General features: G+C 37.4%; 3 protein-coding genes across 3 annotated transcripts; 1 reads left to right on the plus strand and 2 right to left on the minus strand.

Annotated features, from left to right (window-relative positions):
• Window positions 1-325: 325 nt before the first annotated feature.
• Window positions 326-23197, plus strand: LOC6577220. Its single transcript, XM_032729382.2, has 2 exons — window positions 326-367; window positions 22135-23197. The coding sequence occupies exon 2, from the start codon at window positions 22135-22137 to the stop codon at window positions 23074-23076; it is 942 nt and encodes a 313-aa protein (XP_032585273.1). The 5' UTR covers window positions 326-367; the 3' UTR covers window positions 23077-23197.
• On the minus strand, window positions 12128-13073 carry LOC6577216 (trypsin-7). The gene is made up of 2 exons (XM_002003149.4): window positions 12785-13073; window positions 12128-12723 (listed from the first exon to the last, which is right to left on the minus strand). Exons 1-2 carry the CDS (start codon window positions 13069-13071, stop codon window positions 12168-12170), a joined length of 843 nt encoding a protein of 280 aa, XP_002003185.1. The 5' UTR covers window positions 13072-13073; the 3' UTR covers window positions 12128-12167.
• LOC6577218 (CLIP domain-containing serine protease B14) lies at window positions 15109-18243 on the minus strand. Its single transcript, XM_044009138.1, has 4 exons — window positions 17990-18243; window positions 17376-17928; window positions 15909-16252; window positions 15109-15846 (listed from the first exon to the last, which is right to left on the minus strand). The coding sequence occupies exons 1-4, from the start codon at window positions 18226-18228 to the stop codon at window positions 15291-15293; spliced, it is 1692 nt and encodes a 563-aa protein (XP_043865073.1). The 5' UTR covers window positions 18229-18243; the 3' UTR covers window positions 15109-15290.
• Window positions 23198-23245: the final 48 nt, after the last annotated feature.

A 23245-nucleotide genomic window follows, 5' to 3' on the forward strand; every position in this document is an offset into this window, starting at 1 on the left:
TCGCTGGCTACTTCAACTTGGCGTTGCATAAAAAGTGGTTCAGTGGAGCAAACGGCTTCAGACTGAAAGCAACGCGTGCGCGACTAAAAAGTATCTTCTAGATATTTTTTATTTATAACTAAACTAACGGCGCGGAAGTGAAGTGTATGTGCTAAGTACATATATATTTATGTGTATATATATACTCTGTAAAAGTAAATCTGTGAGCATCCTTTGTGCGTTCGAAACTGTGCTAATCAATATTTAATTATAGCAAATTTATTCATAATTTCCAATACAAATTTGCATTTGCAGCTGCGACGTATGCGCAATATTTTGGATACATATTTTTATTAGCGGAATTTAAAATAATATAAAAATATCAAAGGTGAGTTTTGTGAAGGAAGTTAATAATGTTATTAAATTCTTAATCCTTAAAATTTATAAGGTTTGTTTTCAGTAAATTATTATTTCAAAAATAAATATTAAATAGAGAGAATATAAGCAGGAAATATTCAAAATGGGAATTTTTTAAATTTAATTAGCAGATGAAAAAAAACATTGTTTTCTCCCTTCAATATAAAAATTATGTCTTTTTATCGTTCACAATAATAAAAATTTTTATGTAGATATTGACTTACATTCAAAATATTTATTAAACTTAGTATAATTTAAAAAAAAGTCTTTTAAATTCTTAAAAGTAAATGAATAAGTAATAAACGAATTGCTCAATTAATAAAATTAAATTAATTCTAAAAGATTAAAAAACAAAAATTTAATTTACATAAAACATATCTTAAAGAATATTTTAAAAATATAAATCAAATTTAAAAAGTTATACAAAATTATTGAGTTAAAGAAATAATCAATAGTAAACAAAAATTCTCAATAATTAAATTTTAAATTCTCAAAGCATGCATAATTAATAAGGAATAATTCATGTTAAACCAGCAGAGCAGCACATGGAATTTAAGTAAATTATATAACTTGAATACGTTCAGGCTCAACAGCTTCAGACAACTGCGACTTTTGCGAAATTTAGCAAACATATAAATTCACAATTAGACATGTTAAATATACAATTTATTGAACAGCTCATGTTGTCGGCTGTATTCTGGTTTCTGCTTTGTTGGGAGAACAATGTCAGCTCAGCTGAGAATTCCAGATTTCAGTGCATATATTCACATACATAAGTTAATGTATTGGTGAAAGTATGCAATCATTATTATTGTAATTCGATTTGTCTATAATCAATTGGACAGATGTCAAAGGCGGCAAGAGCAAGAGCAAGAGTTAGTTAAACAAATTTGCATATTAATTTTAATTGAGCAACAACGAGACACTGAAGTGCAGTCAGTAAATTGAAATCGAAATTGAAATTGAAATTGAAAATGTCAAATTCGGCAATGGATTGCGAGAGTCGAGCTGAATAAGCCATTGCGGCTCTAGCTGTGGTAGGTCGCGCACACAAAGAGTTCGCTTGTAATGAACACAAATTAACATACAATACGATCTGCCAGCGACAGATTGTCAAACACCAGGGCTAACTACAGAGAGTGCTCCAAATATCTGAGGCTCTGAGTCTCTGAGCCTCTGGTCTCGGGTCTGCAACCTCCGTTGATCCTGCCTAATGAATTATTCATGTACGGCTCTCGGCCAACATTTGTTGGCTGTAACGTGCGGCGTGTTAACTGCTTAACGCATTTCATTTATTGGCATTTCAGATATTTCTTAGTAAGTCTATTGAGCTATTCGCCAGTTTGTTGCCTAAGTCTTTTGATTGCCATGCAAGCAATTCATAAAATATTTATAGCCACTCATTCAATTTCGGTGAACTCCTTCACTTCCGGCTTGAAAGTAACTTTTTATGGCCAACATCAGATTACATGTTGCATGACATTGACCAAGCCAAGCAATATCAAAATAGAAGAAAAGATTGGCTAAGATTCACACAATATGCGAATATTCGATTTGCATATATGCAAATTTAATTCCCACGACTTCAAATTGTGTAAATTAAATAAAGTCATATGAAAGGCCAGTCGCTTGGACAATAGCCATTGAGCTTGGACTTGAGGCTGTCTGATTAATTTGATTGACATTTTACGTTCTTGTCATAGCTGAGACAAAAGTCAACTCTTACGCAATTCAACGACAATCAGATATATCAGATATAAATTTAATTTTTTTCCAGTGCGCATCTTTTTGTTTTTATTCGTCATTTTCTTTCTTTTTTTTTTTATTTGACAACTTTAATGAAGACAATAAACTATGCCATAAATTCGTAGAAGCTGCAAATTAACGAACCGCATTAAATTCACATTTCGCATACTCTTGCACAGAGCGCAAACCCCCTGCTCTCATTTACTATAAAAGGCAGCGCAATATATACATAAGCATTAGCAAATGCACATGTTAACCTATTTATCTGTATTACCTCATGTAAGTTTCTTGTATTCAAAATACTCGTATCAGTATTATAATTCGACTCTAACTTTGAAATGAATAAGAAAAAAATATATATATTTTCTAAAATATTTTTTACGCATATAAAATTATTTGACTTGACGCCAATATTATTTTGAATATCTTTTTTTTTTTTTTTTTTTAATTTATTATTTAATTTAAATTTGTTTTTGCTATTGAAATACTATTGAATGCTCTTAAACATATTTTTTAAATATATATATTAAAAATAAATTATTTTCGCTGTCTCAAAATTTTAAACAAATCATTAAAATCAAAATTTATTTTTTCATTTTTAGAGCTTCAATTGAATTGAGTAAGAGTCTTAAATACTTTGCTAATTAAATTAAGTTTATTTTGATAGGCTTTTGGCTTTTGACTGCGTTAAGATTGGCCATAAATAAGCTGAGCTATGACAGCTGCTTGACTAATAGAACAGGGAACACTGATATTTATCTTAATGAAGTCGACGCATTGCCAAGTCAAATTGGACTTGGTTCTAAGCGCAACTGGCACTAGCTTGAGGCTGGGCAAGCCATATGCCATATGCCACATATCACATGCCACATGCCATATGCCATAAGCTATATAAGCTATATGCCACAGGCCCGACTGCGCCCAGAAATGCGTACGGCCTGATTGACATTTGCTAGGCTCGAAGCAAAAAGCCAAATGCATTATGCGACAGACTCAAGTGAAACTAACGACATTAATTGAGTTTCAGCAGAGCGGCTCAAGTGATTGCCTAGTCGAGCTGGCCTGCTAAAGTCACATTTGGAGCGAGCCACGGCTCGTTGCAGGCCAGGCCCGGGCAGGCATCTCTGGCTAACCTCAAGTGCATTCAAGGCCCCTCACTGGGCCAGTTGCCTGGGCGTACCCCTGTCTGATGGCTGTTGTTGGTTGTGTAACAAACGGAATCAGTTTTGGCTAGGCATACAAATTAACCAACATTTGGGTTCAGAGTTCAATTACAAGCGAGCTCAGCGTCAACAACAATAAGTGCAACGTCAGCGACTCATTACGTAATGAGAGCTGTAAATCGAATCGATAATCAAAACAAACACAAGCCAAACTACAACAAGGGCAAACATACACGAATTCAATTGAATTCGTCTAGAAATCAACGAGCATTCCATCCGATTCGATGCACAATCGAAACTGAAAAATAAGACCCAGCGTGCTGTCTACAAATCAAAAAGACGTTACAAAACAAACTTCTATGAATCTTGTGGGATTGTTGGCTAATTAAATTCAGTAGCCCCGAAATAAACGAAACTAACCTTCGGCGCCAGTCAAAAGTCAGTAAAAGTCAATTTAATATTATTTCATCAGCTCGTGTCTTGATGTTCTCTATCGGGTATTCCGAATACCCTGCAGTCTTCATTATAAGGCCAATTGTGGGCTGTGCCCTATACTTTAAATTAAATATTATTGTCACGAATCTCTAACTGTAACCTTTGGGATTTTATTATAATTTTGTCACGAAATGATTGATGCTTGGATATATGATGGGAGAATGAGAATGATTAAAGATTGAGCAAGTCTGAAGAAATCTTCAAGGCAGGAATCAGGAAACGTGTTCAAGTTCTAAGTAATACAAAAGCTGTGATCGACTTGATTGAATATATTTTAGAGCTACCTGAGTCTTTAAAGGAAATGTGTATAATAAATATTCACTACCTCTGAATTTTAATAGTTGTGTTAAGGCATTCACATTACTGCATCGCATGCAATATAAGTGAAAGAGAACTATGAGAAATGAAATGGAATGAAATGCATGCTAACCCATTCTCTCTCTGTCTCTTTCTCTCTCTTTGCCTTAAAATCTCTGTACTTAAATATGAACTTACAGGCAAATATATTAAGATGCTATTAAACTAACAAAGTGAATAACAATTTAAACTGAATGGCTCAAACAATGCAAACAGGTTAACATGTAATTAATGGCATTGGCCCCTCAATCGCATGATTCACACAGAAGTCTTGCGATTTTGATGCTTTCGCTCTGAAATCAAAGCAATTCTCTATTTATCTCCTCAAGTCTTACAAAAGGGTTTATTGTGTAGATTGCCCTGCAGCGTTTTGGGCCAGCCGAAAGATCAAGCGATTGGCTATTATGAGCATTATTTGGTCAGAGTTCAAAGACGGGTTCAATTGGACAGTAAGTCAATCAGTTTGGGGTTTTGTTTGTGTTTTGTGGGTTTTGTTTTTGTTGTTTTTCATAAAATTTTGGGTTTGTCAGTTATTTGGCCAGTCACGCATGCCTTTCGATTTCTACGAATCTCTGCGCGCTGATTTCTCAATTCGAATGCGAGCGCAATGCAAATTTATCTTTTGACTGAATTTGCATTTGCATTTCTCAAAAACCAAAGTTCGTGATATGTCACAGGCGTTAGAATGTGCCCCACCAAAATAGTAAGCAACAACAACAAATTTAAAAAAAAAAAGAAAATGGAAGTACTACCTAGACACCAACAGCAACAACAACAATAACAGCAACAAGAGCTGTAACAGCATTAACAGCATTTAGTTGACACTTTGTGGCAATTAGCAGCAGCTCAACTATTGACATTCGAAATGGCAGCGCGTCGTATGCCAAAAAAAAAAAAAAAAAAAAAATACAAAGAGAACAATTATAAGAAAAAAAATCTGTCAACTGCTCTGATTTTCAGTCTATGATAATGTAAGTAGATATCTAATTGTTCAACCAAGTCTTTTTAGCTGTTATTTTCTCAAAACAAAAGCAAATGACTGAGGCAACGAACTTCAATTAGCTTAAGTAGCTATTTTATAAATATGTATATATGCGCATTAATGTGGTTAATGAACAGTGCTTAGAGCTTGTGCCAGCTGAGTAATGCCTTCATAAAATATAAGCTATAAGAATGTCTAAGCATCTTATATTTATAAGTAGTTTGAAGTATTTCATTCTAATCTGTTTTAGATTCTAGCCATCATTAAGTAGGCAAATGCTTTAATTAATTACATATACTATACATGTGTGAGTATAACCCGTATCTTCTAGTTGCGTAACCATTGGACCCCTACCTCCAATCTATCTTCTCTTCTACATTCAAACTTGAATAATTGCATTAGCTGTTCTCATAGATTTTTTTATGTTCGAATTGATATTTTGTAATAAAGGCGCTTTAATTACTTCATTGGCTCTTCGTTCTACGGTGCTACTCTTAGCTTCCATTGGCAGCGAGTGCTAACACCTGTCATCGTGGGCTATACTGGCTACACATTTTATTATCAGGTATCTGGGTCAAGTCGGCTTGTCTATGGCTGTCATTTAATGCAAATTATTGTGCAATGTCTTTTTGGCCTGTTCCATTACACATTTTGGGGCTTGGGCGAGTAGTAAACGCATGTGGGCGTGGCCGCCGCAACAGCCGCTGCCATAAACTATCGAGCACAAGGCGTTAACTTTAATAACGAATTCTTACAAAAGAGAACATTGAATGTGTTAATTGATTGCGTGTGTTTGGCTCTTGTTGCCATGAACTGCAAGAAAGTTGCAGTTCGAGGTTATTCAAATCATGTTTATGTAATATTATTCAGAATCATTATGGTATTCCCAATGATTTGGCCCTGTTTGGAGACCATTCATCCTTACCTGTATACGGCTTTCACAGGTTATTGAACACGTTAAAATACAAATTCTTCAATTTTGCTCTGTTTGCAAGCAGAAAAACCAGATTTATATACTCTACTAAGGGGTATAATTATTTTTTAAATCGTTATAAGCATTGGTTGAAATAAAAATTGGTTTTAATACCTTACAAAAAATAAATCAAATAAAAATATATAATTAATTAGAAAAATAATTTTTTTTTAACAATTAGAGTATTCTAGTTTTAAATAATTATTTATTATGTTAAACAATGTTAATAAAAATTTATTTTCGCGGAATGCTTGATAAAAGTTGATATATTATTTATTAATTACTGGATTTTACTCAATAACTAAATACTAAACACTACAATTTACATAGAATATATTTGCAAAGAAAATAATAAATAAATATAGCTAACTACAACAAAAACGTAGAAACTACTATTGCGCTATTTTTTTTTTTTTTTTTTTTTTTTTTTAATATAAATCAGTTCATTTTTAGAGTACCCAGTTTGCAGTGTTACCGTATTTGTCTCTTCAAAATTTATTATGCTTCAAAATGGGTTTATCTGGTTATTAAAAAAAAAATAAAAATACAAAAAATTGCATACAATTATAATATATTAATTCTTTTTTACATTTTGCTATAAGATTTATCGCACACAAAAAAACAATTTGCAAAATATTAATTAATTTTAATTCATGAAATTAGAATATTTGAATGCAGAGAGCTGTAAAAGAATTTCTTTGATACTTTTGTCTTTATTTTTTTGCTTGACAAAATTTGTAAAAATATTTCAAAAGTCTTGGGCTCAAAGCTAAAAAATTAATAAGCATTACGGATTGCCTTTTGTTTGTTTTATTTAAAGTTTGCTTTAATACTCAGGCATTCCAAGCAAACTTATTATTTGATTTAATTTTTTTTACTTTTCTTTAACTTGAAAATTATTCATATGACAACGTTCAGCTGGAAAATATATAATGGCAGGCTTGTTAGCCTAAGATTTATCATAGCTCTATTTGCAATTTTAAGATTCTACAAGTATTTTGTCATATAACTTCTTCTAAGCTTCTCGTTCAGGCTTTTTAGAAATTTTGTTTATAAATATTACGAAATTGTTGATGTTATTGTTGTTGCTGCTGTTGGTGTTTGAGAGAAGTGTTCTAAATTGGCTTTTAATTACCTGGCACCCCACGGGCAATTAAACGAATTAAGATTGCCCGAATGCTGCCGTTGCAGTTGCTCGGTTGACAAATGATCTGCTGTTGCAACGTGCAACGTGCAACGTGTTGCAACGCGCAAACGGCAAGAGGGCGGCAAGCAGGCGGCGAGGCCTGTGAACGACATCAATTAGCAATGTTTTTAATGCGGTCGCATTTGGCGCGAAACAGCAAAGAGCCGAAGCCACAGAGAGCCAGGCACAGATGCCAGGTAAAATGCGTACGAGAGAAAAACGCCTCGAGTCAATCAATTTAGCTGTGTGCGTGTGTGTGTCGAGCGACGCGTATTACAAGGCAGGCGATCGGTCTGGACTCCGTTTCCCTCCCGCTCGGTGCTAGAGCCAAAAGTGCTTTTGGGCTGGCGCAGCCTTGGACGCAATGGGGCTGGCAGATTGCGATGTCGATGCCGATGCCAGATTGGAAGCCATTTGGAAAGGCGGCGCTCGAATACGCGTTGACTTACGCAAATTTTTTGCTTCTTGTTTTTTTGTTTTTTTCTTGGAACGCCGCCAGGCTCAAAGCAGATGGCGATGGAGCTCCGCAAAAGCATGCAGCGACAACTCCAACGCTCTGGCACACCCTAATGCTATCTGCCTTCCCAGAGACTGGAAACAGCGCTTGGATTTTAATTGAAATCTGCGTTGCCTGACCAACAACATCTAACTAGTTTACGCATTCGAAAGGCCCACGTTGTACGGGTAATTAAAAACTTGTCGTTCGCTCTGATACTCTTGAGATTTGCTAAAAGGTTTAGTAGCCACGTCGTTAGAAATGCATTTGGATTCATGCGATATTGACAGCTGTTTAACGAGAGAAAGAGAGAGCAATAAACAACATTTGATTATGATTGATGAACTGAGTGAAGCTGATGTATGATAGAAATACGAAAAATATTACATGATAATATTGTTATATCTATATTGAAAAAAAAGTATAATAATAATTATAAAAGTTCACTATATGGATTTCTCATAATTCAAAAAACCATTTGAAAAACCATTTTGGCATATTTTCATATTTATACCAAACTATTCTTCTTAATAAAACTTTTATTGTTGAGCTTCAGTTTGAGTCTAATTTGAAATCAATTATAAATTTGTCAACTGCTTTTTATGATCCATAAAAAGTTGACAGCCTCATAATTTTTTGGGGCATAGAGCTTTAGTAGTAAAATTTAATTCAGCATCGCAAAGACCTACATAAATGAATGAAATTGTTGTAATAAAGTTGCTCAATCAAATTGTCATTATAAGTTTTACTAACTTACTAGAAACGTAAAAGAATAATCAAAATTGCTACAAAATAATAAAAACTTAATAAAACAATTCAATTCAATAAAATGAACTTCAATTAATTTTTATGTGCTTATGTGTATTATATTATTATTATGAAATCAATAAATTTTGACTTAACATTTTCAGTAAAATTTAATTTATAATCTGTTCAAAATATATCAAATTAAATGAACTTTCAATTTCAAATCAGTTTAATATCAAACTTTAAATATAAATAAATATCTATACACTTTTTAGAGCATTCAGAGTTCTTCGTGCGGAGCTGCAAGGCCTCGCGTCGTTTTTTGTTTCTATGTTGCCAGCGGCGCACGTTGCGTATACGCAACATTTGTCATAAGACAGTTTTTCAGTCTCGCTGGGATCATTAATTATTATGTTTTGTGTGTTTTCTTGGTGTTTCTATTTTATTTGTATCGCCTGTACCATGGGGCAGTCGTCGTTTTTAAGGAGGATGATTTGATTTGATTAGTGAGGTGCGTTGACTGTGCATTGCGTTTCGATGAGTGGAATTCGAGTATATATGTATTTAGACCACCCTCCTGACCGACTGATCGGACCGATCGGACCAGTTTATTAAACGGGTTTCACTTCATTAAGAAATAAAAACAGTAAACAATTGTGACGCACTTTCGTGTGACGCCCGCCGCACAACATCTAGCGATTGCCCAATTCCAGGGTATGACGTGACATCCTGCTACTGGGTAACTTAATATGCGCACATTGATTGCATTTTATCGCCCAATCTTGGCCACATTTCGCCCCCAGCTTGGCCAGCAAAGTGAGCGGCAAACGCATTGGACACGCAGGCCCAAAACCACCTAGCCAAAAAAGAAATAAGTTTATGTATCCAAGGATTTTAATTATTTGCACAAAAATCTAATTTCCGTCCCAAATATATATATATGACTGGGAGCCTGCTGCTGTTGCTGCGTTAACTGATGCAATCGCGCCAAAAAAAAAAAAAGAAATGACCAATAGACTTTTGTTGGGCATGTACGACTAAATGATACCCTGTACATGACATTAAATATGTGCCTTTATAATATATTTTTGGTTTAAAATTTGATAATGAAAGTACCTAATATATAGACTTGACGAGATTACATATTGCCTGAGACTCATCTTTGGATATTAATAAATAAATTAATAGTTGGATTGATAAATAGATAGGTGGATGGTCTGAAGGATAAGATAAAAATCTATAAAGATTTCCTTCAATTTGATTTCGTTTCTTTAAATCTGTTGCCTAACGCATTGTACTATTAATTAGCAGCATAGTTACACTTTCGTCAGTCTATCCAAATAGAAAATATAATAAATAACAGTATATATAATATAATATTCAGTAGTAGCCTCTTCTCAATTAAATAGAGGGTATATTAAAAAAAAAAAAAAAAAAAAAAAAAAAAAATTGAGTGCCACGCAAAAGTTAACAACAAATCAAACGCCGTAGTTTGACACAGTTTTTTTCGGCGCAGGAGCAGAGAGTGGAAAATCAAACGACAAACGAAATTTATAGAGCGCGTAGCAGAAGAGAGAGAGACAGAAAGAGAGAGAGGGAAGGAGTGAGACGCATAGCGCTTAAATGGATGTGGATGTTGTTCGCTCTTGTTGTTGTTGTTGTTGTTGTTGCTATTGTGGACCAGTTCGAAGTGAGGTGCGTGCGACGTCGCTCAATCAATGCAATTCATTCATTGAATTCGAAATGGCCAACAGCGAATTGAGACCTGAGCGTCCAGAGCCGCGACGCGAGATCTGAGACTTGAACTGGAACTGTAACTGCAATCGGCAATCGACAATCGGCATCGCCAGCCTGGCTGGCCGGCTGACTAGCTGACTAGCTGACTAGCTGGCTGGCTGCCTTTGGCCAAGTGCCTTTCGAGCGGCTTTCTGTTATGGCCAGCCTGCTCGCATAAAGGGGCCAGAAGGCAAACCAAAGTGTTGCAGTGATGCAACAGCTTTCGATGGCGCAGGCTTCAAGTGCGCGTCAAGTACGCTCAAAGTTGCACGAATCACAGCAAAAGGCTGCTCAAATATTGACTCAAGAGTTAGCTGAAAGGATGAGAGCTGGAGATTGCAACAGATTTATAATACAGCGAAATCTTTTTTGGCTTAGTTTTTATGCAAATATACATATATTTCTTACTCAACTTTTACTTGCATCTTTCATTCTGCGCAAATGAAATCTGTTTTATCATAGCTCTAGATACTAGATACTACAGTATATATATTTTTTTATTTTTCTTTTTTTGCTGTGACAGACTCAACGCGCTTTTTGCTCTGCTTTGGACCAGTGTCCGCTTTTTGCCAAGTGCATTTTTTTTTAAATTTTCTTGTCCACTTTTGGCACACGCTGCAATGGCTGTGATCGTAAAAAATGCGTTGGGTGCGTATGCAAAAAATTATATATATATTATAAAGGAACTCGATAAAAAACTGCACAAAAAGTTGCGTTCGGTCACATTTATTGATTTATTGTGGACATTGTGGAGCGCAAAATTTATTACAAATGGAATCTGTGGCTATACGAATCTTGAGAATTGTGTGAGCTTTTTTTTTTTATACCCTAAACCCATTAAAAATGGAAAATCAGGGTATAATGGTTTTGTGAAAAGTATGTAACAGGCAGAAGGAGTCATCGCAGACCCCATAAAATATATATATTCTTGATCAGCACGACGAGCTGAATCGATATAGCCGTGTCCGTCCGTCCGTGTGAGTGCCTCGATCTCAGAAGTTATAAAAGCTAGAGAGCTGAAATTTGACATGCATACTCGTGTGTACCATACGCAGATTTTCGATACCACGTCCCTTCGCCAACAATTTGTAAAAAACGTATTTCGAGTACTAGGGACTTGTGCTTTAGAATGTACACACATATGAACTATATGATTACGCTCTGGAAGTTTCATTAAGTTTGTACATATGTCTACAAATGAAATTATTCAACAAGTAAATTCTCATAACATACCCCCCACACTGCAGCGCAGTGATTAGATGTACGTGTGAATGCGTGTGTTTGAATGTATGCCTAAAATAAGTGCAGAATGAGTAGAATATAAGCTTAGAGGGTCCAGGGTATCTCCTAGTCGAGCAGTCTCGACTAGAGCCCTCTTAGTTGTTTTCATTTTCTTTTTTTCTTGTGCGTGTCAGCTGATTTATAGACAGAGCCAAACAAAGGACTTAGGCAACAGACTTTGCCAACACAGAGATTGTATCAAAATTTGCAGCTGAAAGCTGTATTTGAGAAGAACAAGCCAGAAAGCTCTAGCTGAGACTACTCGATTCCCTGAATCACACACGCATTTGCAGGCAATCTGCTAACTGCGCAGTTGACAGCGCAGTTGACAGCCACTGAGCTGTATTGTTAGAACTGATTTGTTTCATAAACACCCTTGTTCTGTGGATTGAGAACCGGTATCCGAAGCATAACAAATATCTAAGTTTTATAAAAATCTATATACGATCCTACAAAAATTGTCTCCGCTGTGCTGCAATCTGCATAGCCAATTGAGATAGGTGCGCATAAATGACTGGATACTATCTTATTATTGCTGCTGAAGGTTGTTTATTTAGTTAGTTAGCAAGTCAAACACCGCTGTGCTCTCTGATCCATTCACGAACATAGGATACTCTAGCAAATACGGACGGATAGTTTGGTTTTGCGCACGGATTGCCCCAAGACACTACGCCCACCAACATGCCGTCCCCATTTACCATGGGACCACCAGAATCGCCGTGACAGGCGCCCTTGCCACCTTCCGAATAGCCAGCACAGATCATGTTATCTGTCACAATGTTGATTAGAAGGTTTTGCTTCCTACACTGCTCCTGGTTGACCAGCGGTAACGGCACCCGTCGCAGCCATTCGTCTGACTCATTAGAATTCAGTGTGTCGCCCCATCCGCTTACATAACACATTTCACCGTCCTTGAACTCTTGGCCCTGCTTCGGCAGCTTAACAGCCTGCTTGGTCTCATCGAATTCAATTGGTTCCTGCAGTTGCAACAGCGAAATATCATAATCGTAATTTAAATGGTTGAACTTTTCGTGGTTAACAATCTTTTTGATTCGTAGAAGCTGCCCATTTCTTTTAGTTTCAGAGGTACCTAACCGCACGCGTAGTTGATTAGCTTTCTTTCCACTGGAGTAGAAGAAATTATTGTTAATTTCTGAAAGTAGAGCCCGCAGTCCGAAAAACTTACTGGGTGCAGTGCGCTGCCGTTAGTATCCAGTCCTTCGAGATCAGTGAACCGCCGCAAATATGCTTCAAGAATATTAGAAACGAGACTTGCAGCGAGATTTGGTATGGAACATCTGTTATGTTTATAGGTTTTCCACCAACAATGCGACCATCGATGCGCTGTGGTTGTCTGAAAAGCTCATTGATTAGCGAAGGTTGGCGATAGACTGGCTGTTGTATCGTGCGAACGCCCGCCAGGACAACTACTGCGGTTTGGAGCAATAAAAAAGTCACAAGCTTAGCTGACATTGTTTATTTGACTCTGGCGGAAGGAAGGAAGCACTTGCCTTTTATAAGGCTGACCTAGACCTAGAAACGATTGTCTAATAATCCCACTATCGAAGAAAATATAAATCTTTATACAAAATATTTGTTAAATGATAGACAAATCAGGAATAGCCCTTGATGCATTTTTTGAGCTAATGAAAAAGTGTTTCAAATTGTATTAGATTACCTTAAGATACCTTTAGAACTTATTTCATTATTTTGAAACTTTACTAATTTCTAGATAACAAACAAGAACGTTGCAGTCGGGCATTACCGACTGCGCAATACTCATTCACATCCAATCAGCAATTTAGTAAAGTTTCTCTCTAATACTGTAGAAAATTCAGTTTTTCCCGATTTGCCACGCCCCCTGTGGGCGGACATATATCCGACAAAGCTGTTTGGTCTTGGGTGGTCAGCCCGAGTATATATACAAAATTTGTGTGTCCAAAATATAGCAAAATTTAAAAAATCACTATATCTTCAGATCCTATTCGCTATATATATAAGTAGAGATACAGTTTTATCCGATTCGCCACACCCGCCATAGCTAGTGATCTTGGGTGGTCGACGCGGATCTATATTCCAAATTTCAGCCACGCCCCCAATGGGCGCAGATATATCCGCCATAGCTCGTGATCACCCAAGATCACCACCCAAGGTCGACGCGGATCTATATTTCAGTTTTCTAGCTCTTAACTATTATGATTTCTGGCATATCGAAAAATGCATTTTCCGAATTGCCACGCCCCTAGTGGGCGGATCGCGAAAATTTGAGCCCTTTATAAATCGGAGATATACACGAGTATGTGTTCCGAATTTCAAGTCTCTAGCTTCAATAGCGCCGAATTGAACTGCGTTCATACGGACAGACGGACGAACGGATAGCAAGACGGCCATTGTACAAAACCAATATACTAACTCACTATCGTGAATGATAATAATTAACTTTCGTGAATGAGTATAAAAAGATTCATTTAAAGCGAGAAGGCGTGTTGTGGTCTCCAATAATTTATCTCATGCCATATACAAAATTTTGTTCTATTCTTCCAATATATACACCTATTGGCTGTTCACTAAATTACTTTTAAAAATTTCTAATTTATTCTTGCATTTATATAACTGTATGTATATTGACTTCAATTATTTCAATCAATTTAAATTTCAGAAATACTTCATATTAAATGATAAGCTCAATTTTCTCTTGACACAAATTAAAAGCAATCTCCAACTTGGCTTTAATCTGTCGCACCCATATACATTTGCATTACAGCGCTATTACTCAATCTTGATAAAACAAATTGAGACAAGTAAGAAAGCTCTAGTTTGCGGTGCTAGGGGTGACTAACCCCGGCCAATCTGCGTTTTCAATTATACTCCATAGCTGGAATACACATTAAATTATCAAAATAAAATTAAATTTTCATTTGTGTTAAGGGGAAAACCCTTTACCAACAATGCCATATTTGCAAAAAAGAAAAAAAAGAAAAAATTCAATAGAAAATAAGCTTTGCTCAACGTGGAATTGATTCCGGCTTTCAATTCACCTCTAGAGCGCGAGCTAAAAGAAAGCTAAACTAAAATAACAGCAGAGAATTCTAGCACAACTCAAACTCAACTATGATTCTTAGAATATGCTACAATACAGACATTGTATGGGCGAGTATTGTCACTCTGTAAAGGAGTTGTTGAAAATATATCAAAATATCAATATATCGATATATCATTTAACAAAATATACATATATCTATATCGGAATATGTTTTGCCCAATATCGAATATTTTCCCGATATTTTTGATATATTTGCGTTAGTAACTCCTGTGATAAGTGAACCAATTGCGAATGTACAAAAATTGAATATGGTGAAAACGTATTATTCTGACTTTAATAATGGAACAGCCAAATGTAATTTGCGCCTTAAAGTAATGAAAATCAGCATGAAAAAGAAGCATGATTTTGAGTACCGAATACTGGATTTCAGCAGTCTTTTTCATTTAAATAAAAAATATTTATTCGTATTAGTATTGTTTTTTGGGACGGATTATGACACGATCTTCGCGTGCTATACAGGGACCTGAATCTGTATACCGTCCGATTTTTATTATTTCTGCATTTTGGAATAGGTGTGGGTAAATGATTGTAGACTATTTTATAATTGCTGCATATTGTGTTTTTTTTTTTTATTTAGTTAGTTAGCAAATCAAACACCGCTGTGCTTCCTAATCCATTCACGAACATAGGATACTCTACTGTATACGCCTGGATAATTGGGTAAGGCGCATCCCCTGCCCCAGGACACCACGCCCACCAACACACCGTTCCCATTTACCAAGGGACCACCAGAATCGCCCTGACAGGCATCCTTGCCACCTTGCATATATCCAGCACAGATCATGTTATCTGTCACAATGCCGACTAGAAGGTTTCGCTTCCTACACTCTTTCTGGTTGTACAGCGGCACCTTCACCTGTCGCAGCCACTTGCTTGACTCCTCAGGATTCAGTGTTTTGCCCCAACCGCTTACATAACACATTTCACCGTCCTTGAACTCTTGGCCCTGCTTCGGCAGCTTAACAGCCTGCTTGGTCTCATCGAATTCAATTGGTTCCTGCAGCTGCAACAGCGAAAAATCATAATCGGTAGTTACATGGTTGTACTTTTCGTGGTTAACAATCTTTTTGATTCGTAGAAGCTGCCCATTTCTTTTACTTTCAGAGGAGCCAAGCCGCACGCGTAGTTGATTAGTTTTCCTACCACTGGAGTAGAAATAAGAAGAAGTTAATTTGTGAAAGTAGAATCTGCATTCCGAACAGCGTACTAGGTGCAATGCGCGGCCGTCAGTATCCACTCTTTCGAGATCAGTGAGCCACCACAATCATGTATCAAAGATAGTGGAAGCACGAGTTGTAAAGAGATTTGGTATGGAGCGTCTGTTATGTTTATAGGTTGCCCGCCAACAATGCGACCATCGATGCGCGGAGGTTGTCTGAAGAGCTCATTGAACGAGCGAACGCCCGCCAGGACAGCTACTGCGGTTTGGAGCAGCAAAAAAGTCACAAGCTTAACTGACATTGTTAAGTTGACTCTGGCGGAATGAAGAAAGCTCTTGGCTTTTATAAGGCCGACCCAACAAAGAAAAAGTTTATCTAAGTATCCCACTATCTAAGAATGCTGACTTGGCATACAAAAATAATTAGAAAATGAATGCACAAAATATTTCTTTAAGTGAGAGATAAGTCAGGAATAACCTTGATGCATTACTTGAGTCAATGAAAAGGTGTTTTAAATTGCATTAGATAACCTTGCTACTTTAAATTACCTGTTTGCTCATTTAATTAGAGCATGGCTCAATATTTTCAAACTTTATTAATTTCTCGATAACAAAAAGGCTAATTTAAAGCGAAGAAGTGTTTTATGGTCTGCAATAACTTCATTCATGTCATATAAGTTGTTTTCTATTCGCTTTTCTTATATATGCACGTATCGGTTATTAACTAAATAACTTTTTAAAATTTCCAATTTACTCGTGCATACAGTCGTAATCGATTTGCCACACCTCCCCAATGGACGATCTTGGGTGGTCGACGCGGATCTACAAACGGACGGACAGACGGACGGACAGCAATACGGACATTGCACAAAAAGAATACACTCAGTTCGTGAATGAGCATAAACAAGTAAGAAGGCTCCAGTCGAGACTGCTCGACTAGGAGATACCCTGAACCCTCCAAGCTGATATTATAATCATTCTGGACTTCTTTTATGCACACATGCGTATGGTATACACGAGTATGCTTGCCAAATTTCAGCTCTCTAGCTCCTTTATCTTCTGAGATCATTTTGCTCATACGGACGGACGGACAGACGGACAGGGCTATATCGACTCAGCTCGTCGTGCTGATCAAGAATATATATACTTTATAGTGTCTGCGATGATTCCTTCCGCCTGTTACATACTTTACACAAACCCATTATACCCCGATTTCCCATTTTCAATGGGTTCAGGGTATAAAAATACAAATTAATACAGATTTTGGAGACTAGCTCTAGCTCAGAAACTCATTCCTATGTAGAAGTTATAATTTATAACTGAATTTTTGTATAGATATTAATCGATACCATTAATAGTAATAATAATTGTATTAGCAATCGGAATTGGTAGCATCTGTATACCGTCAGATTTTTATTCATTTCTGCATTTTGGAATAGGTGTGGGTAAATGATTGGAGACTATTTTATAATTGCTGCATATTGTTGGTTTTTTATTTAGTTAGTTAGCAAATCAAACACCGCTGTGCTTCCTAATCCATTCACGAACATAGGATACTCTACCGTATACGCCCGGATGATTGGGTAAGGCGCATCCCTTGCCCCAGGACACCACGCCCACCAACACACCGTTCCCATTTACCAAGGGACCACCAGAATCACCCTGACAGGAATCCTTGCCACCTTCCGAATAGCCAGCACAGATCATGTTATCTGTCACAATGCCGATTAGAAGGTTTCGCTTCCTACACTCTTTCTGGTTGTACAGCGGCACCTTCACCTGTCGCAGCCACTTGCTTGACTCCTCAGGATTCAGTGTTTTGCCCCAACCGCTTACATAACACATTTCACCGTCCTTGAACTCTTGACCTTGCTTCGGCAGCTTAACAGCCTGCTTGGTCTCATCGAATTCAATTGGTTCCTGCAGCTGCAACAGCGAAAAATCATATTCGAAATCTAAATTGTTGTACTTTTCGTGTTCAACTTTCTTTTTGATTTTTTGCGGCTGCATGTTTTGGGAGATTTCAGTGGTGCCTAACACCACGAGTATAGAATTGGCTTTAACTTTCCTGGAGTAGAAAGAATAGGGGATAATTTCTGAAATTGAAATATGCTGCCGGAACGACTTACCAGGTGCAATGCGCTGCTGTTAGTATCCACTCCTTCGAGATCAGGACAGCGCCGCAAAAAAATCCAGGAGTTATTAAAAAAATTTGGTATGGAGCATCTGTTATGTTTATAGGTTGACCACCAACAATGCGACCATCGAGGCGCGGTGGTCGTCTAATGAGCTCATTGAATGGGCGAACGCCCGCCAGGACAGCTACTGCGGTTTGGAGCAGCAAAAAAGCCACAAGCTTAACTGACATTGTTAAGTTGAGTCTGGCGGAAAGAAGAAAGCCCTCGGCTTTTATAAGGCCGACCTAGACCTAGATAACGACTGTATAATAATATCACTATCCAGGAATGTTAGAACATTAAATAATTGGAATATGAAGGTCTAGCCCATGATACAATTTATGAACAGCAGTTTTAAATTACTTTAGATTACTGAAGTTACCAATTTGCTCATCTATTCAGAGCTTGGTTAATTAATTTGAACCTTTATTAACTTTTAGATAGCTAAAAACTAATTTTTAAAAAACGAAGCAGTGTATTATCATATGCAATAATTTTCCTAAAGTCACATAAATTTACATATTTTCGTTTTAATGTAGACACATCTTGGCTCTTGACTAAATTCATTTTGAAATTTCTAATTTCAGTTTGCATTCATATAACTGTTAATGATTGTTGACTGAATTAAAATGGAGCAAAAAAGAGTGCATTAGTTGAGACTGCTTGACTGCGAGATCCAATAATTCTTCGGATTTCAGAAATTTTTAATGGATTTTTATCTCTCTCACCTTTTTTTTAACGACCTCTAAATATATAACTTGAGTATTAAAATAATGTAGGACTGAAACATGGACAGTTTTTAAATTTCCAAGGAATATAACATTAAATAAATAAATAATATAGCCTATGATAAAATATATAATATATAATAATCTAGCTTATGACAAAATATATAATTTTCCTTCTAAGGGAATATAGATTAATATAAGATAATTTATTTATTCTCATATAAATGTAACTTTAATGTATAACTTTTGTTTTACATACGCAATCTACTTAAGCTAGCATTTAAGTAAGCTAACAACCGGTTTTCATAGCTCTTAAGCACATTTCATTTCATCTCATTTGCAATCAGCCCGATGAATAGCTGTCAACTGGTGCTGAAGGCTGGTTATAAATCACATTGGACACTTTCATTTATGTATTATTCTTTGAAATATAATTCATTTATAATTGCTATGTTTTAACTGAAACCTGTTTTCATATGCAGTAGAACTACCTGATTAGAAGAGGGAAATTATCAATAGTTATTATTAAAGATTATCCATATTCTTATTCACGTGTTGCACGATCCTTGTCCCTAGCTACGGTCTCAATAAGATTAGTGCTAGATCATCAGACATCATTATCAGTGCTTGTGATCATTGACTTTAGTCTTTATTATATGTGAACAAGTGAGGTTGAGTATGAAGTTGACGTTGTACATGCATATATGTATATTTTGTATTATATATATATATCTATATATATTATTAATATATTATTGTATATATATATACTACTAGTATACTTATAATAATATAATATAAATCCTATAAAACTGTTTCTTATATATATCACATATATTTTTATACCCTGAACCCATTGAAAATGGGAAATCAGGGTATAATGGTTTTGTGAAAAGTATGTAACAGGCAGAAGGAATCATCGCAGACCCCATAAAGTATATATATTCTTGATCAGGACGACGAGCTGAGTCGATATAGCCCTGTCCGTCTGTCCGTCCGTCCGTATGAGCAAAAGGATCTCAGAAGATATAAGAGCTAGAGAGCTGAAATTTGGCATGCATACTCGTGTATACCATAGGCAGTACAAGTTTGCTTTATTTTTTCGATAACTCGTCCGATAACTTTTTTATCGAGAATAATCGAAAAATCGACATTGTTTTTTCAGCTTAATTTGAACACTTTTAGACCTGGAGTCTTCAAATTTGCGTTGTATATAAAGTTAATAAATACAAAGATTTTGTATTTTACAGATTTTGGATACCACGCCCCCTTCGCCCCCAATTTGTAAAAAACGCATTTAAAGTACTAGAGACTTGTGCTTTGGAATGTACACACATATTCACCATATGAATACGCTCTGAAAGTTTTATTAAGATCCTATGTCTACAAAAGAAATTATTCAACAAATAATTTCTCATAATATTGCCCATACTGCAGTGCAGCCCAAGCGCAGCCGCTGCTAGCTGCGCAGTTTGCAGAGCGCGTGCTTATACGTGCATGTGTATGTATGTGTGCATAAAAGAAGTCCAGAATGATTAGAATATCAGTTTGGAGGGTTCAGGGTATCTCCTAGTCGAGCAGTCTCGACTGGAGCCTTCTTACTTGTTTTATATGGAAATACTGGATCCTATATATAAGAAATAAGCTAAAAGCTAAAAATGTAAATGGATGGTGGGAGAGAGGACTTACAGATGGAGAGACAGAGTTATAGACTGAATGTTTTGTAAATAGATGGACACACATATAAATGAAGAGACAGACTCACAAAGGTATGAATAATTTTACAGAGGAAGAGACAGAATCACAGGCGGATGGACAGACTTATAGCTGGAGAGACAGATTCACAGGCGGATGGACAGACCTACAGTCAAATGAAAGACTGCAACGACAAAGACCCGACTCTATACCCTGTTCGAGTGCATACGAATGTCTACTTCATGATATCACCCACGCCTCCTGATGTCTGTTATAGATATTTTCGCAAAAACAATATGTTCGACTTGCCCATTTGCAATAGATTCAATAGAAATTCAAGCGCGACTAAAGGCTTCACAATTATAACCCCAAAACACGCCTCACCTTAGTTGTTGTTGTTGCTGTTGTTAAATAGCTTAATTAAGCGCCAAATTGATGTAGAAATACTGTTGAATGGTTGAGTTATGTTCCCATGAACCGCGCTGACTCGACGCCCACGCGCAAAGCACAACAGCAACAACAGCAACAACAACAACAACATCATGCAACAAAAGCGCTTTTTGCCACACGCCACAAGCTGCAACTAGTCCACCCAGTGGCAGGCACATTTGAACCTGCCGCCAATTGTGGCTCGACTCGCAGTTGATTAATATCAACTCTTGGGCGTTTTGAGTCGATAATGGAGTAGCGGGTGGGAGTTGTTGCCACCTGCTGCTGCTGCTGCCAGAGCCAAAGGGTATTTACTTATTGATTCCAGCTGACAGCTGCTCGAAGAGTCGAGGGCTTCCTCGTTAAGCTGGCTAATTAGTCGCAGTCCATTATAGCCATTGGCCACGGTAGTGATCGCTGTCTGTGCCTTGGGCAACCACATGCGAGTCCGCAATCCATGCTTGAAATATCACGCCAATTACGCGCCGCAGCTTACAGCCGGAGCGCGCGTACAGTGGCTGCTGCAAGCGTGCTGCCACGAAATTAAATCAATTAAATTACGCGAACTCGAAGTGCCGCTGAGTTGATGAACCTTAAATGCTCTATAAAGAGTAGGCGATTTTATTTTTTATAAAATTAATAATTTCTCTGTTATTTAAGAGATGTAATTTTTGGTACATAAAAAAAAATTATTTATAAATAATAATATTGTATATGCATATATATAAAATAATAAATATTAAAATATAATAAACAATATGAAAAATATAAAAATATATATATATAGAGCTAGAGACATTTATATAGGCTATAGTTTGTAGGTATATAAAGATATAGAAATATCACAACTGTAAAACTCTAGCTGAAGTCAGTTAACGCTCTGAGCAAACCTGACATTAATGCAATTCGCAATAGATCGATTTAATTTATTATGAATGAATAGAGTTCTATATACGAGTAGTATCCATGCCCAACCCACTGTCTTAGTCTATATGCTTTCTCTCGATCGCTTATAGGGTATCCACTGTGGACAGGTTAAACCACAAATAAACAAAAGCCAAATCAAAGCAACAACCAAAAACCGTTAACTGTAAACGTTAAGTGATTTTCAACAATTATGTTTGTGTCTCATTAAACATTTATAAGATTGATTGGGGCTTCCATTATTAATTATGACGCCATAAACGAGACTCACTCCACCTCATTCACTCAATCACTCAATCTCTCTCTCATTCTTTTCTATAGATGTACCGCTTGTTGACAGAGCTGCCTCGGCTGTTGCTCCTGCTCCTGCTGGTCGCTGCTCATCCTCTGGCAGCTGAGCCCGCTGGCTATCACTACGATCGTCCGTCTGCGGGTCACTATGCCCCGACGGCGTCCTCGGCCATTTTAACGGGACACCACTTCTCGCCTCTGCCCACGGTGCAGCCGCTGCCCCCTGTGCCGGCGCTGCCGCCGCTACCCCGAACGCGCATCCAGCAGCCAACGCAGAGCCTGGCCAGCCGCTATCTGCCACCAACGCCAGCTGGGCCCGTGGTGAGCCGCTATCAAGCGCCCGCCTATGCTGCGCCGCTGTCCTCAATCACCTTCCATGGCAACGCCCATGCCAAGGTGCAGGTCGAGTCGCCCACACAGCAGTCGCTGCCCATTCATGTGCCCAGTGCTCCGGCTGCTGCCCAGCCGCTGCGCATTCCCTTCGGCAAGACGGCGCTCTTTTCGCCGGGCGAGTCCTACGTGGCCAATGGACGCCAGCTGAAGCAGTATGCGGTCATCGAGATCATCGACAACGACATCAGCGACAGCCCAGCTCCGTTCCTCAACTCCGGCTTCTTGGATCAATATCGTGCGAGTGTGGGCGCCAGTGGCACCAGTGCCACGCCCACGTCCACGGGTGTTGGCTTCCAGCTGGACTCGCGTGCCAATGCGTTGGTTCTAGAGCAGCAGGCCCTGAGCTTGCAGCCGCGTGCAAATCAAGGCGATGCCATCGCTCTCGGCTCAGGCGGATTGGGCTACATCCGACTGCCCAACGGCAACGTCTACTTGGGCTCCGGCTCACTTGGCTACATCAGTGGCCAGCAGCGAGTGGCCTCCGTCCTGGATGCGCGCACTCGATCCGAGTCCACATCGGATGCTCTACACTTCGGACATGGACCATATGGTGGAGCAGATAACTTCTTAAGATTATAATACCTATTTTATAAGAAGAGTGGAAGAGAGTAAGAGAGAGGGAGCAAGTTTTTGTATGATCCATTAATTGTTTATTGTAAATATTTAAATAAAACCAACAAAACAACAACATTTGTGTGTAATTTTATAGCATCTCTATCAATTTATGAATATTCATTGTGTATATTTT

The sequence above is a fragment of the Drosophila mojavensis genome, unplaced genomic scaffold, assembly GCF_018153725.1.
Source record: "Drosophila mojavensis isolate 15081-1352.22 unplaced genomic scaffold, ASM1815372v1 contig_36, whole genome shotgun sequence".
Taxonomy (NCBI): Eukaryota; Metazoa; Arthropoda; class Insecta; order Diptera; family Drosophilidae; genus Drosophila; species Drosophila mojavensis.

Bases quoted from the DNA above. Each gene is read 5' to 3' on its own strand.
- LOC6577218 (XM_044009138.1), bottom strand. From the start codon at position 18,228: ATGTCAGTTAAGCTTGTGGCTTTTTTGCTGCTCCAAACCGCAGTAGCT. The intron at 17,929-17,989 runs GTAAGTCGTTCC...TTTCTACTCCAG, and splicing joins ACAGCAGCGCATTGCACCTG to GAAAGTTAAAGCCAATTCTA. The intron at 16,253-17,375 runs TGATTTGCTAAC...CAGCATTCTTAG, and splicing joins TTAGGAAGCACAGCGGTGTT to ATAGTGGGATACTTAGATAA.
- LOC6577220 (XM_032729382.2), top strand. From the start codon at position 22,135: ATGTACCGCTTGTTGACAGAGCTGCCTCGGCTGTTGCTCCTGCTCCTG.
- LOC6577216 (XM_002003149.4), bottom strand. From the start codon at position 13,071: ATGTCAGCTAAGCTTGTGACTTTTTTATTGCTCCAAACCGCAGTAGTT. The intron at 12,724-12,784 runs GTAAGTTTTTCG...CTTCTACTCCAG, and splicing joins ACGGCAGCGCACTGCACCCA to TGGAAAGAAAGCTAATCAAC.